This window comes from Salvelinus sp. IW2-2015, linkage group LG1, assembly GCF_002910315.2.
Source record: "Salvelinus sp. IW2-2015 linkage group LG1, ASM291031v2, whole genome shotgun sequence".
Taxonomy (NCBI): Eukaryota; Metazoa; Chordata; class Actinopteri; order Salmoniformes; family Salmonidae; genus Salvelinus; species Salvelinus sp. IW2-2015.
In genome coordinates, this window is record NC_036838.1 from 42,551,264 (window position 1) to 42,566,518 (window position 15,255).

The 15,255-nt window shown below is 44.3% G+C and overlaps 1 protein-coding gene across 2 annotated transcripts in view; it reads left to right on the forward strand.

Annotated features, from left to right (window-relative positions):
• Positions 1–1,090: 1,090 nt before the first annotated feature.
• The window catches only part of LOC111967911 (hematopoietic progenitor cell antigen CD34), a 22,661-nt gene continuing 8,496 nt past the window's right edge, over positions 1,091–15,255 (forward strand). For both annotated transcript variants that reach the window (XM_023993355.2, XM_023993363.2), the window contains exons 1-2: positions 1,091–1,322; positions 13,751–13,870. In XM_023993355.2, coding sequence (XP_023849123.1) covers positions 1,235–1,322; positions 13,751–13,870 — 208 coding nt within the window. In that variant the 5' untranslated portion in view covers positions 1,091–1,234. The remainder of the gene's footprint in view (positions 1,323–13,750; positions 13,871–15,255) is intronic.

The window sequence follows — 15,255 nt, forward strand, 5'->3', positions numbered from 1 at the left end:
TACTAATGTGGGTTTGGGTAGGGGGGATGGCTGAGAGGGAGGAAATGGGGTGATGGTAGAGAGGGGGATGGAGGTCAAAGCAGGGACAGGGGACCTTCGGTATCATGTTACAGGCCTGTTTTTTCAAAAACAAAAAGAAAAATGTATAGGAAGGTCTTAAAAACTCCAGTTGGCTTTGACTGCCTTTGGGGGATGGGTGGGGTGGGGTGGGGGGATTGGAGCTTTTTACAAGTCATTTAGCATACCTCTACCAGTGGTTCCAGATGTTGGATGTGCATTGTATATAAGAAYAGAGGAGAAGAACTAACAGTAAACCAAAGATCCACAAGGGGAGGGAGAGGAGTGTTGTGTACCCTGTATGGGTGTGAAAGCTTGAGGCATCTCCAGCAGTGCTAGGTCCTGTTGTGCTGCTGACAGTATTGGATTGGTTGGTGTTGATTGATGGCCTGGATGGGGACATCGGCAGCTAAAACTTGCTGGGATGGATTTAAGTGCTTTAGCATAAGAAGAGGATCACACCACTGTTTCAGCTAGCACCGTAAAGCTTACCTTACCTTATGGCATCTGCATAAGCCCATTATAGACAAATGGCCCACAGTCTATTGTCCTCTAATACCTTCCATTGTGTGCAGAATGACTGCTTCCCTCCAAAGCCTTTCAGGAGTCCACAACAGAATTAGTCTCTAACTGTGAACATCTCCACTATGAACAATAGATGTTACGTTATAGCCACTGATGATGCTAGATGTTTCATTTTATGACAGGCATTGTAACTTTGAAGTTATTAATTAACCAACATAATCTATATAATACAGGTCAACAAAATAAAACTACTCAGAAATATTGGAAGATTTCTGCAGAACTATTTTCAAACTCCATTCAACTATACATCAAACACAAGTTTAGAATCCCAACACAAGTCCATTATTTTCTTCTTTCTCTTTTTCCCTCCTTCTGCCATGCTCCATCTCTCCCCCCACCCACCCACCCAGTAGGGTGGGGCCACAGAGGAAGGATTAAAGTAACCAGTGAGAGAAGGGGTGTGGGGTTGGGCCTCAGCGAGGGAGGGCAGCCATATAAAAGTGCCAGAGCACAAGTGGCACTTTATCCGGCCCGTCCCACTCACGGTAAGAGGAAATCCTAAACTGGTCTGGTCCACTGGTGCTCCCCTTCTCTCTCGCTCACACACCCTGGACGCTCACACACCCTGGACGCTCACACAAACAGGAGGAGAATGGCAGTAGCAGCATCCACACAGAGAATGAATGAGACCCACAAAATGCTGGCATTCACTTTGCTCCTCATCACCACCCTCTTTCACGGTAAGTAAAAACTCATACATCCAGACTCCTCAAGCTGAACTTGAAAGAAAGCATGTGAGGGGACAGGGGTGGGGTTCAGGGGTTGTCTCAGGCTGAACACAGAGATTTTCATGTTATCAACTCTATACAATGGTGTCAACATGATTTTCACTTTCATGAAAATAAACCCATGGTTTAGCAGTGTGTAATAATTTATAAATGCAGGATAGCTTCATGGAATCCCCCCCCCATGATGATTCTGAAAGGGAAAAGTTACTTTGGAGCATAACGTAGCAATCAAAGGGGCCAATTTGAATATGAAACCTACAGTCATTGTGCAGCTGAATCATGCATGCATAACCTGCACCTATTTATTGCCTATGGGAACTCTCTCTCCAAATTATACTACTTCTCAACAATGTGACCCTTTGAGAGGGTTAAGTACAAGATTGGGAGGTTTTTCCTGCCATCTCCATCTGATCTAACACATTTCCAGAAGAGACTACAGTGTGGATTCAAACCAGGTTGTCTGTAGTGACACTTCTTAGCACTGAGATGCAGTGTCTTACACCACTGCGCCACTTGGGAGCCCAAAAAGTTAACCCAAAACATTTGTATTTGTTCTGCCAGCAACACCAAACTGCACATCAATTAACATTACAACAAAAGCAGCTATTTATGTTCTCCCTAATTGCATTAGTTTTTTGCTGTGGTGTGGGAAGAAATATTGACATAGTAAATTGCTTAATCTGAAAGTAATGCAATGTTAATTAGATGTATTACAAATTATGTAATTGGTATTGGAAGCACAAATCTATTCCTATAAGTAGAAGGCAGTTGGTTCTGCTATGATCTGTGGAACACATGTATGTAGATTAATGTTAAAGAGTAAAAATGTTATGTTTCCTCATATCTTAAGGGAATCTTGAATCTGAAGATTGTGTGGACACATGTTTAATATAATTTACCATTCAATGAAAAGCTGGACATCACAAYGCCATGCCAAGCTAGCTGACAAAAATGAATGGTAGCAGAATGCCTCACAGTTATCCTAAACAGTAGGAGGGAGAATGCATGGGCGCAAGAAGTGGTAAAGCAACAGGAGAAGCAAGAGGGAGAAAAGGAGGGAAAACAACAAAACAGTCTATAGTTTGCTTAAAGTCTATTTCCTGAGAAGAGACAAGTACTTCTTTCAAACAAAGTCCAACTTACTGTATACCATTTGTTTTATCGCCGGATGCTCCGGTCAACTTTAGAAATCTGGGAGAGGGCTGTATTATGTAATCACTGTGCAGAATTACTGTAGTACTGTGGATTAAGTCAGAGCTAAAAGACAGATGTTGGCATAGCTGCAGTACAGTAGTTAATGTGGAGGGGCTTGTCAGAAATGGGTTTGGAGAATGGATTCAAGAGCTATAGCCAAACAGCAGAATGAGGGGAACTACTAACATACTGTGGCACTCAAAAGTTAATGCAATTGTAACTTTTTAAAGTCACCTCTGAAAGTTAAACTTAACAAAACAGAGTATAAATGGATCTCATTTCAGCATCACATGATGAGAGTAAATKTACATGTTTACATTTKAGTAATTTAGCTGACACTCTTATCCAGAGAAACTAGGGTTAAGTGCCTTGCTCAATGGCACATTGACAGATTTTTCACCTCGTCAGCTCAGGGATTCAAACCAGCAASCTTTCAGTTACTAGCCCAACCACTAGTCTACCTGCCGCATGCATGAATCACAATTGGAGTAGAACCACCTAGTGTTCTCAAGTGAAGTTTCTAAAATTTCGAGAGGTTGTGTTTATAAACAGACTACAAAGGATTTAAGCCATATGCTTTTCCCTGGTTTTAGGAGGCTTACTAGTTTCAGAGGGAACTCGACCTGACCTCAGGACCTGTAATTATGTGAATCATAGATATTATTTTAGCAACATCTACTGAACACTCACACAGGAACATGTCCAACAAAGAAGCCACTCCTCTCATAAAGTAAATACCATTACGTCCAGGGCATGGCTGAAAACCCAGTCCAAGTCCAGCACCTGTGGAACAGGAACATTTATTTTGTATCTTATAAGGCCTGAAGAAGGACAGGTCATCCTCTTTGGGCTCCTGAGTGGCACAGCGGTCTAAGGCACTACATCTCAGTGCAAGATGCATCACTACAGTACCTGGTTGGAATCCAGGCTGCATCACATCTGGCTGTGATTGGGAGTCCCATAGGGAGGTGCACAATTGGCCCAGCGTTGTCTGGGTTTGGCTGGGGTAGGCCGTCATTGTAAATAATATTTTTTTTCTTAACTGACTTGCCTAGTTAAATAAAGGAAAATTAATATTAGTTTCTGTAAGATTGCTAAATCACACTGTTTCAAGTTGATCGTTATGTTTTTGTAGTCTGTTTTATAATTGTTTCTAACTTGCTGTGAAACAATCTTTGTGTGGGAGAGTGGACATGTCCATGTCTTTCCTTTACTATCTGTGGTGATRAGCAGAATAAACATGGATACTTAACATTAGATAATAAATGTATCATTCTAAATAGAAAACCATTCTGTTTTTTGTTGAGGGCCAGTCTACGTTTCCAGTTTAGTGTCTTGATATTGTCTAGTTTAGTCTGGACATGGCTGTTATTCAATACCACCTCCAGAGGCATGGTAGTAATTTGTCTGCAGTAGAATTGAAATCTCCTTGTGATTCTCTCTGAACTGAATCAATGTCCAAACTTTTACTGATTTACTCCTCCCAGACAGGAACAGTTAAGGTAATGTATACAGCAGTGAAACTGTAACAGACAATCTGTAAAGTGAAATACATACACAAGTAGAAACAGATGAGTCCTGATTGAAGTTCCTACCACTTGGCTGCAATAGCCCCAGGGTGGGATGAGAGCTTCTGACTGAAGTCCCCAGAACTTGGCTGTCGTAGCCCCAGGGTGGGATGAGAGCTTCTGGGCAGCCATGGGTGCAGCACTGGAGCTTGATTAAAAACATGAGATCCTCCATCCTCTTTCTGGGTTTAATGCCAGGAAAAAGAGGGCTGGGCTGGTTCTGTGACAGAGACAGAGTTTAAGATAGCAGGTCAGGAGTCTAGAGTTGCAATACTGTGTTCACCTCCCGAGGGACTGAGGTCCAATGTCCCATTCCTCAGCCACTAAAAGCGGCACTTTCAGACGCAAATTCCTCAGTTGTACTAGGAGAGTTGTACTATAGAATCATACACAAGAGAAATCTAAAGAGTGGCTAGAATTGCCAGTAGAGTGAGGTTTCATTCAGCATTGTAACTTTTAGTGAGAACAGGACTTCAAAACTGAACACAAAAGGGAGGGAGAGCCTAACCTTATAATCACCGGGGAAGAAAATAAATTGTTTCTTGAGAATGTTACCCTGGCCTTGTGCTTTGGTGGCACTGTGTACAGACAACTATACATGGATGGTGTCAGAGGGGTGTTATGACAGACATGGGTGGGTTATAATGAGGGTCTGACACGCAGGATCACCCGGTGCCCCTTCTCCCACACACCCCTCTCATTCCTCACTGAGCCACCCTTCACACATATCCTGTTGGAGGATGTGTGAGGAACATTCCAAACATATATCGCTGATGCAACAAAAAATAGATACTATGTCAGTCCAGTTTATAGRACCTGTCTTGTATAGAGGAGAATCCCTTATTTTAAAGACGTGAATTTAGCTTTATAGACAGTGGAAAAAAGGTTTTGGCTAAAGCAGCATTTTATTTGTGGAATTTGAAGATTAATGAGAGTTTGTTTTCGAGTTTGCGTGTTTGGCTCTCCTTGTGCAAACACTATCTCATGTGGTTACCATTGCACACTATGTGAGAATGGTGGTCCACTCGTGCCTGCAGACCATTATCACCTCACTAAGCCCTGTGTCACAGTCCAAAACCTACTCTGCCCCTGCCCCTCCAGCAGCAGAGAGGAGTAGCTTACTGTATGGGCCAGTCTGGTTGTCTGTTGCTGGCCATGGGAAGACAGGGCCACTACCCAGCTCTGACTGTGGGCATGACGTGTTGCGTTGCGTGGGAGGGATGTGCCTGGTGAAAGCATATACTTCTCACCTCTGTAGATCCTGGGGATAAGAAGTCCACAACTGGAGGAGGGTGGGTGGAACAGATGGGGGGTTGCCTATACATTTAGCTGGCTTGTTCTCCTCCAAGGCTGCTGCTGCTGCTGCCGGCATTCCCCCATCCAGAACTCCCTTGAGACGAGTGAAAGCCGGAGGATATCCAGACCTGTCAATCTGACCATCTGCTGGGAAAATCTCAGAGTGCAGGGCAGTCGAGGCTGTTGGAATAACATCTGGAGCGGAGTGGCTATAAAGGGCGGGGGGGGGGATGGGGGGAAGCTGAGGGGGTTAAGTGACATGGTTCAGGGCTTCACATTAGTGCTCCATGCAACACATAAAGAATAGGTAAGAAGAATAAAGAGAGGGGTAGAGAGACAAAGGGGGCCTCAATATAGAGGGGGTTAAGTGACATGGTTCAGGGCTTCACATTAGTGCTCCATGCAACACATAAAGAATAGGTAAGAAGAATAAAGAGAGGGGTAGAGAGACAAAGGGGGCCTCAATATAAGGAATGGATGCAGTAAATCATAGACAGGTTAGCTATAGCTGTGGTTCCTGGGTAGAGGGCAAAGGAGAGGTCATCCTGTGAGAATCAGAGGAAGTGTTCTGTCTGATTGCTAACCTCCTGCTCTTAGCGGCATGGCAGCTCACCCCACAAGACCCCACTGTATTCATTACAACACAAACCAAAGGGGATGACTACATACTGGCCCTACTGTGTGCTCCACAGCTATGCTAAAGGTTATTTACACTTCCCCATTCCCATATAGTGAGGATCATCGGTGATGACTAACAACTATATCAAATCATTCATACTGCACCACCAGTTGCCTGAAATTAACATTAACAGCCATATAATGTCATGAAACATGGAGCCYTTAAAAAGCGAATCAAAATGAAGCAAAATGGTGTTCAAAGGTTCCTTGAGCTCTGGGGCCTCATGTGTCCGTCATCTCACACCTATGTCTATTTTTTATAAATACTTTTGACAGTTACCCTGCTTTTTAGTTTCCACATGTAGCAAGCAAAGTGTTTGTGTTGTCTACATCTACATGGGTAGAAGATGAGTTAGTCAGACTAGTTTTCATGGATCTAATTAGCCTATTTCTCAGCGGCGCCAGCAGCAGCCCGCCTCGGCCCCCTCATCTAATTGGCTATCAAGTAAAAAAAACAGTTACGTGAATCAGGTCAGACTCGGATGATGGAGAGTGAGTTTGTTTTTCAAGATGGATAAATAAAAGGCAAGAACAAAGTGGTGCACAAAAAAACAGCAAAAAAGCTTTATCTGATCAAGCTCGTGCCAACTTACTGAAGATAACCACATCAGTAAAGCTACCACCACCTCATCCTTGACTGACGAAACACCATGGCAGGTGGAAGCTAGTAGGCCTACTTATGCAGCAGCTGGTACTAGCAGCCTAACAGTCCTGACAGAGACCTCAATGCCCAGGCACGCCAATAACAGTGGCATTGCTCCTCCTCTTCTTCCTCCCCTCAGTTCCTCAAGTGAGAGGAACTCACTTYTTCTCCTCCTCCTCTCCCTGAAAATCAAGCTGATGACTGCCAGAGACACACCCGCGCTCATGAGAGCAACACCCCTTCTATGAACACTGGTAGACCTACGAGTGAAGAGACAGATAGCCTCGTCAGCGTGGAGTCCGAGTTCCAATGTGTAATATACACTAATATTGAGTTACACCCCTTTTGCCCCAAGAAGAGCCTCAATTTGTCAGAGCATGGACTCTACAAGGTGTCGAAGCATTCCACAGGGATGTTGGCCCATGTTGACTCCAATGCTTCCCACARTTGTGTCAAGTTGGCTGGATGGACGTCCTTTGGTTGGTGGACCATTCTTGATACACATGGGAAACTGTTGACCATGAAAAACCCAGCAGTGTTGCAGACACACTCAAACCGGTGCACCTGGCACCTACTACCATACCCCGTTCAAAGGCACTTAAGTATTTTGTCTTGCMCATTCACCCYTTGAATGGCACACATACACAATCCATCTCAATTGTCTCAAGGCTTAAAAATATGTATTTAACCTGTCTCCTTCGCTTCATCTACACTGATTGAAGTGGTTTTAACAAGATACATCTATAAAGGATCATAGGTTTCACCTGGAGCATGTTTCCATTTCCATTTCCACTCTACCAGCTAAATACTGTGTATAGCTATAGATAGGCTAGTAGGCTAGACGGCATTGTCTGCATAATGAAACAATCCATAGTAAGCTATTGTTTTGACAGTGGACTGATTGTATTATTTGGAATTAAAGGGACATTTAAAAAACGTTTGACTTCATATTCATCATCTCCAGCACCACCCCATCATCAACATATGAGGAAATTAGGTTTGTAGTAAAAATGTCACGCCCTGACCATAGAGGGCCAGTTGTATGTAAAAATCTATTGGTTACTGATTAGTGTGCTGTTGCATTGAAAATTCATTTTACAATCTGCAATGTTTGAGTTTCCCACTTTAATTACTCAACAAGTAAATACACTACAGTTCAAAAGTTTGGGGTCACTTAGAAATGTCCTTGTTTTTGAAAGAGAAGCAATTTTTTTGTACATTAAAATAACATCAAATTGATCAGAAATACAGTGTAGACATTGTTAATGTTGTAAATGACTATTGTAGCTGGAAACAGCAGATTTTTTAATGGAATATCTACATAGGCGTACAGAGGCCCATTATCAGCAACCATCACTGCTGTGTTCCAATGGCACGTTGTGTTAGCTAATCYGAGTTKATCATTTTAAAAGGTGAATTGATCAATTGAAAACCCTTTTGCAATTCTGTTAGCACAGCTGAAAACTGTTGTTCTGATTAAAGAAGCAATAACACTGGCCTTCTTTATACTAGTTGAGTATCTGGAGCATCAGCATTTCTGGGTTTGATTACAGGCTCAAATTGGCCAGAAACAATTAACTTTCTTCTAAAACTCATCAGTCTATTCTTGTTCTGAGAAATGCAGGCTATTCCATGCGAGAAATTGCCAAAAAAACTGAAGATCTCGTACAACGCTGTGTACTACTCCCTTCACAGAACAGAGCGAACTGGCTCTAACCAGAATAGAAAGAGGAGTGGGAGGCCCCAGTCAACAACTGAGCAAGTACATTAGAGTGTCTGGTTTGAAAAACAGACGCCTCACAAGTCCTCAACTGGCAGCTTCATTAAATAGTACCCGCAAAACAGCAGTCTCAACGTCAACAGTGAAGAGGCGACTCTGGGATGCTGGCCTTCTAGGCAGAGTTGCAAAGAAAAAGCCATATCTCAGACTGGCCAATAAAAAKAAAATAATAAAATGTGCAAAAGAACATAGACACTGGAYAGAGGAAGATTGGAAAAAAGTGTAATGGACAGACGAATCTAAGTTTGAGGTGTTCGGATCACAAAGAAGAACATTCGTGAGGCGCAGAAAAAATGAAAAGATGCTGGAGGTGTGCTTGACGCCATCTGTCAAGCATGGTGGAGGCAATGTGATGGCCTGGTGGTGGTAAAAGCCATGCCAAAGCCATGCCATAYCCTGTGGAAGGCGCTTAATTTGAGCCAATTTCCTCCAACAGGACAATGACACAAAGCGCAGCTCCAAACTATGCAAGAACTATTTAGGGAAGAAGCAGTCAGCTGGTATTCTGTCTATAATGGAGTGACCAGCACAGTCACCGGATCTCAACCCTATTGTGCTGTTGTGGGAGCAGCTTGACCACATGGTACGTAAGAAGTGCCCATCAAGCCAATCCAATTTGTGGGAGGTGCTTCAGGAAGCATGKGGTGAAATCTCTTCAGATTACTTCAACAAATTGACAACTAGAATGCCAAAGGTCTGCAAGGCTGTAATTGCTGCAAATGGAGGATTCTTTGACGAAAGCAAAGTTTGAAGGACACAATTATTATTTCAATTAAAAATCATTATTTATAACCTTGTCAACATCTTGACTATATTTCCTATTCATTTTGTAACTAATTTCATGTATGTTTTCATGGAAAACAAGGACATTTCTAAGTGACCCCAAACYTTTCAACGGTAGTRTACATTCTTGCCGCCAGCTAGCATTCTATAGCTTCGTGAAACATAAGCATTAGGCTTAAYATAAGCAGTAGGCCTGACAACCAAATATAAATAAGCATGTATCCATTAAAGCAAAGCTATAGGCTACTACAAGCACTAGCACCAAWTAATCTGACAGCCTATCGACAGGCAGATACATAGACATCGCAATTTCAGAACCATGGACAGCTATCAGAGCGCCCAAACTCTGACTTTGCRTGGGGGGTTCAGAGAAACTGCGCTACACCAATGCTGCCATGTTGAGGTTAGATTCTGGTTAAGTGGGTTTGTGTGTAGAACACGTAGCTGATGACTGATGGCTGGTCAGACAGTGATTAAGGCTGCTCAGGCTTTACTGGCCATGCTGGCAGGGTTGCTAAACAACATCCTCTGTATGGCTCTGTTTTAAACTAAGCAACCAGGTGTTATCAAATCAAATCAAATTGTATTTGTCACATGCGCTGAATACAACAACCTTACAGTGAAATGCTTACTTAAAAGCCCTTAAACAACAATGCTTTAAGAAGTTAAGAAAAAAAAGTGTTAAGTAAAAAAATAGATAAGTAACAAATAATTAAACAGCAGCAATAAAATAACAATAGCGAGGCTATATACAGGGGGTACCGGTACAGAGTCAATGTGYGGGGGCACCGGTTAGTCGAGGTAATTGGGAGTGAACAGGGAGTACAGGAGGGAACTGAGCATGCACCCCTGAGGGTCCCCCGTGTTGAGRGTCAGCGTGGCGGATGTGTTATTACCTACCCTTACTACCTGGGGGCGGCCTGTCAGGAAGTCCAGGGTCCAGTTGCAGAGGGAGGTGTTYAGTCCCAGGGTCCTTAGCTTAGTGATGAGCTTTGTGGGCACTATGGTGTTGAACACTGAGCTGTAGTCAATGAATAGCTTTCTCACRTAGGTGTTCCTTTTGTCCAGGTGGGAAAGGGCAGTGTTGAGTGCAATAGAGATTGCATCATCTGTGGATCTGTTGGGGCAGTATGCAAATTGGAGTGGGTCTAGGGTTTCTGAGATAATGGTGTTGATGTGAGCCATGGCCAGCCTTTCAAAGCACTTCATGGCTACAGACGTGAGTGCTACGGGTCGGTAGTCATTTASGCAGGTTACCTTGGTGTTGTTGGGCACAGGSACTATGGTGGTCTGCTTAAAATATGTTGTTATTACAGACTCAGTCAGGGACAGGTTGAAAATGTCAGTGAAGACACTTGCCAGTTGGTCAGCGCWWGCTCGGAGTACACGTCCTGGTAATCCGTCTGGCCCTGCGTCCTTGTGAATGTTGACCTGTTTAAAGGTCTTACTCACATAGGCTACGGAGAGCGTGATCACACAGTCGTCKGGAACAGCTGATGCTCTCATGCATGCTTCAGTGTTACTTGCATATAAGTTATTTATCTCGTGTGGTAGGCTTGTGTCACTGAGCAGCTCGGGGCTGTGCTTCCCTTTGTAGTCTGTAATAGTTTGCATCCGACGAGAGTCGGAGGCGGTGTAGTACGATTCGATCTTAGTCCTGTATAGACGCTTTTTCTTGTTTGATGGTTTGTTGGAGGGCATAGTGGAATTTCTTAAAAGCTTCCGGGTAAGACTCCCACTCCTTGAAAGCAGAAGCTCTACCCTTTAGCTCCGTGTGGATGTTGCCTGTAATCCATGGCTTCTGGTTGGGGTATCTATGTACGTCACTGTGTGGATGACGTTACTTATTGATGAAGCCAGTGACTGATGTGGTGTACTCCACAATGCCWTCGGAGTAATCCCGGAACATATTCCAGTCTGTGCTAGCAAAACAATCCTTTAGCTTAACATCTGCTTCATCTGACCACCGCCTCTGGAGCATTTTCCTGTTTGCTTATGGCCGTATACAGCTCATTGAGTGCGGTTTTAGTGCCAGCATCAGTTTGTGGTGGTATATAGACAGCTACAAAAAATACAGATGAAAACCCTCTTGGTAAATAGACTGGTTGGCTGGCTCTGTGGGCTGTTATATACCTAAAACAGAGCTGGTAGCAATATGCACATAMATTATTTACAATGACAGAGAGGTAGCTCGTAAACACAATTAAATTGTCACAAAACACATGTGACAGCTATAACCAACAGTTGCTAGTCTAAGTATACCAGTGTGAGACCTTCTTCAGTAGTGTTGACCCACCTGTTTACATGGCACGCTGACTGTTTCGCACTTGTGGCACTTGCTCGTCATACTGATTTAGCAAGTCCAATCAATGCACCACACTGCATTTAGCATACTGCAACAACTGACTATAAAAGTTCAATTCCACAAGCAAACAGGGTGGAAAGACAGTCGGAAATGTCCAACCTGGTGATATAGTAGCTTATCCAAACCCRGCCCAATTATGCAACATTCAGTTCTGTCTTGGACAAAGCTTCTGTGGGTTTAACCAGAAAACAACATTGTTTAACTGCATGGGGAAAAGGCAGGGAGGGAGGAGAGAGTCTTAATGAGATGTACAGAATTTTGGCAAAGCCTCGTGGATGAGGTAATGCCATTGATTTAGAGGAGAAGGCTACAGGGGGCAAACGATTGCAGAGCTTTCTTCGTTGCCATAACTATCTCAGTAAACATGTTCAATCTCAGGAAAAAGGGAGTCAGGCGCACAGCTTATTAAGATATTTCATAGCAGCAAGATCTTTGCCCAGTTTAGTTTATGAAACATCCACTGCCCTGTATGGTATGCACTGCATTAGCACTACCCACATGAAATATAGTTGCTGACAAGACTAGAAAACAATATGACAAACTACATTATAAGTTTTGTACTTGATTCAACCCACCACCACAGTAACTTACTTGAAAATATAAAATGACTCATCACGTTGTGTAAAACAAGCTTTTACCTCAGAGGGCCTGATAGGTAGAACTATGGCTATTTAAAAAAATAGAATTATGGTTTCGACATCACTGTGCACCAACAGTTTTAGTAAAGCAGCAGTATATTTCAGCAGGGCGTTCGGCTGTTTAACAGGCTAGCTAGATGGAAACGTCATTCACCTAGATGACTTGATGTTGTGTATCCCACTGACTAATGAGTCTGAACTGTTGTTGGGAGGCACAGCTCTCCCATTACTTCTTTGCATGTGAGAGCTGGGACTGAGATGGTGTCAGTACCAAAGCCCATCAGTCTAAAAGACATGGCCATCCCCAAGTAAGGGTATCAGTGGTCTATCAAGAAGCCCAGTCAAAGCACCCACTTACAGGCACATACGGGCAYAAGAGACCTACATACACAGTATGACTTCACCCTGTTGGAGGATAAATGAGTGTTATAATCACACACTGGGGAGATATCCTTACCCTCTTAGCATTGAGAGGCATCTCTCTTATTGCATGACACCTGGCAATGAAAGACTTTACAGTCTTCTGATAGTTAAGCATTGAAATATCAAATTCTTAAAGGTTTTAGAAATTACAAGATTGTTTTTGAGAGTGTGAAAGTCTGTGCAGTTATTATATTTATCTTCATAATTAGCTATGAAGGAGGAAGAAATAATCACATTCCTCGGTCCAGCTGCATAGCTAACTAGGTATGAGGAAATGGATGCACATACTAAGACTTTAAAGAGTAAATGACCCAGAGGCCCATGTATTAAAGCCAGTGTGCTTGCTGCATAGCTCCCATAATGTCTGTCATTAGACCAGAGAGAGATTTCCCCTGGGGGGCTTGTACCCACCATCCCAGCGGGAATGTGTCAGGGGTCAGGCCCCCTTGCAGGCGGGGACAAGAACATTTATTTGCACAGGCTGAGCTGAGAAGTTACCCCACAGTTGGGCTATTAATTACAGTCCCTTCCTTAGTGCTGCATGGGGCCTAATTGATTTCAGGTCAGACCCTGGAACCTATTAGAGACGCACTGCATAGCTCCAACACAAACACCTCAGTCAAGATTACATTCACAGCCAATGAGATCTCCCCCCTGGGATCACTAGTAATACCAGACTATATGGGTGTGGTAGGATTGCTATCAGTCCTGTGAGTCTAAGTGCTAAGTAAAGTCAGTTTGCACACATACTGTCTATTAATGTGGTGCGATAGACCTGGACACAGGTGTGGGATCAATTGAATATAGCTCGGAAAGACAATGTCATATAAAGGTCCAGACAAATGACCATGTAGCTTGGTGTAAATGAGAAAAGCAGCTATTAAGCTTAGTGAGGTAGAAGACTCTTTCAGAAAGGGRCATCACTGCTGTGACAAAGTTGTCATGGTTTCTACAGTACGTATTGGCATGCAAGTGTTATAGTGCAAGTTAGCCCTTTGTTGTTCTCTTCCAGGTGGTGTAGTTGCACAAGACGAGAGTGAATCAGATGTTGYCACTGGGCCCACACAGCCAGCAGATGTTGCTGAATTATTTCGTGGAGACGACATTGACACCACACAACTGGCAGATGAAGGTAAGAAATGGATCCATTAGAAGATGATCTACACAGAGATCTGGTGTTGCTGTATTAATATACCGTCCTAGGCGCATCCTATCAGCTTTTTGTCATAAATGTTTTAAATCTAGTGGACACAGGGGCGCAATGCACCTCAAACATCTGTGGGGACACAAAGTACATGTGTCACGCCCTGACCATAGATTGCTTTGTATGTTTCTATGTTTTGTTTGGTATGGGTGTGATGTGGGTGGGCATTCTATGTTGTATGTCTAGGTTGTCTATTTCTGTGTTTGGCCCGGTGTGGTTCCCAATCAGAGGCAGCTGTCTATCGTTGTCTCTGATTGGGAGCTATACTTAGGTAGCCTGTTTTCCATTGTGTGTTGTGGGTGATTGTTTTCTGTTTGTGCGTATTGCTTGCAGAACTGTTTCGTTTTTGTTCTCGCTCTTTATTATTTTTTTGTAAATTCAGTGTCCAGTTTATTTTGTTTATTAAAATGAACACGTCCCACGCTGCACCTTGGTCCTCCTCTTCTTCCACCAACGAGAATCGTTACAGAATCACCCACCAAAAAAGGACCAAGCAGCGTGGTAACCAGGAGCAGAGGGTTCTGGACTTGGGAGGAAATTTTGGACGGCAAAGGACCCTGGGCACAGCCGGGGGAGTATCGCCGTCCGAAAGAGGAGCTGGAGGCAGCTAGAGYGGAGCGGCGCCACTACGAGGAATGGCGCGAGGTAACGGGCACGAGAGGCAGCCCCAGAATTTTTTTGGGGGGGGAACACGGGTAGATTGGCGGACTCAGGTAGGAGACCTGAGCCAACTCCCCGTGCTTACCGTGGCGAGAGAGTGACTGGGCAGGCACCGTGTTATGCGGAGAAGCGCAAGGTGTCCCCAGTKCGCACGCATAGCCCGGTGCRCTACATCACAGCTTCTCGAATCGGCCTGGCTAGAGTGGGSATCGAGCCAGGAGGGATGATGCCGGCTCAGCGCATCTGGTCTCCAGTGCGTCTCCTCGGTCCAGGGTATACTGCACCAGCCCTATGCACGGTGTCTCCAGTTCACCAGCACAGCCCAGTGCGGCCTGTTCCAACTCCCCGCACTTGCCGGGCTACAGGGGGGGATCCAGCCAGGACGAGTGGTGCTAGCTCTGCGCTTGAGACCGCCAGTGCGCCTCCACGGTCCAGTGCATCCGGTGCCTCGGCCAAGGACAAGGCCTCCTGCATGTCTCCCCAGCCTGGTGAGTTCTGTGCCTTCTCCCAGAGCCAGGCCTTCTGTGTCTCTGCCCTCCAGTGATAATCCATGGCATGAAGCCTCCAGTGATGATCCATGGCAAGAAGCCTCCAGTGATAATCCATGGCACAAAGCCTCCAGTGGTGATCCATGGCAAGAAGCCTCCAGTGAT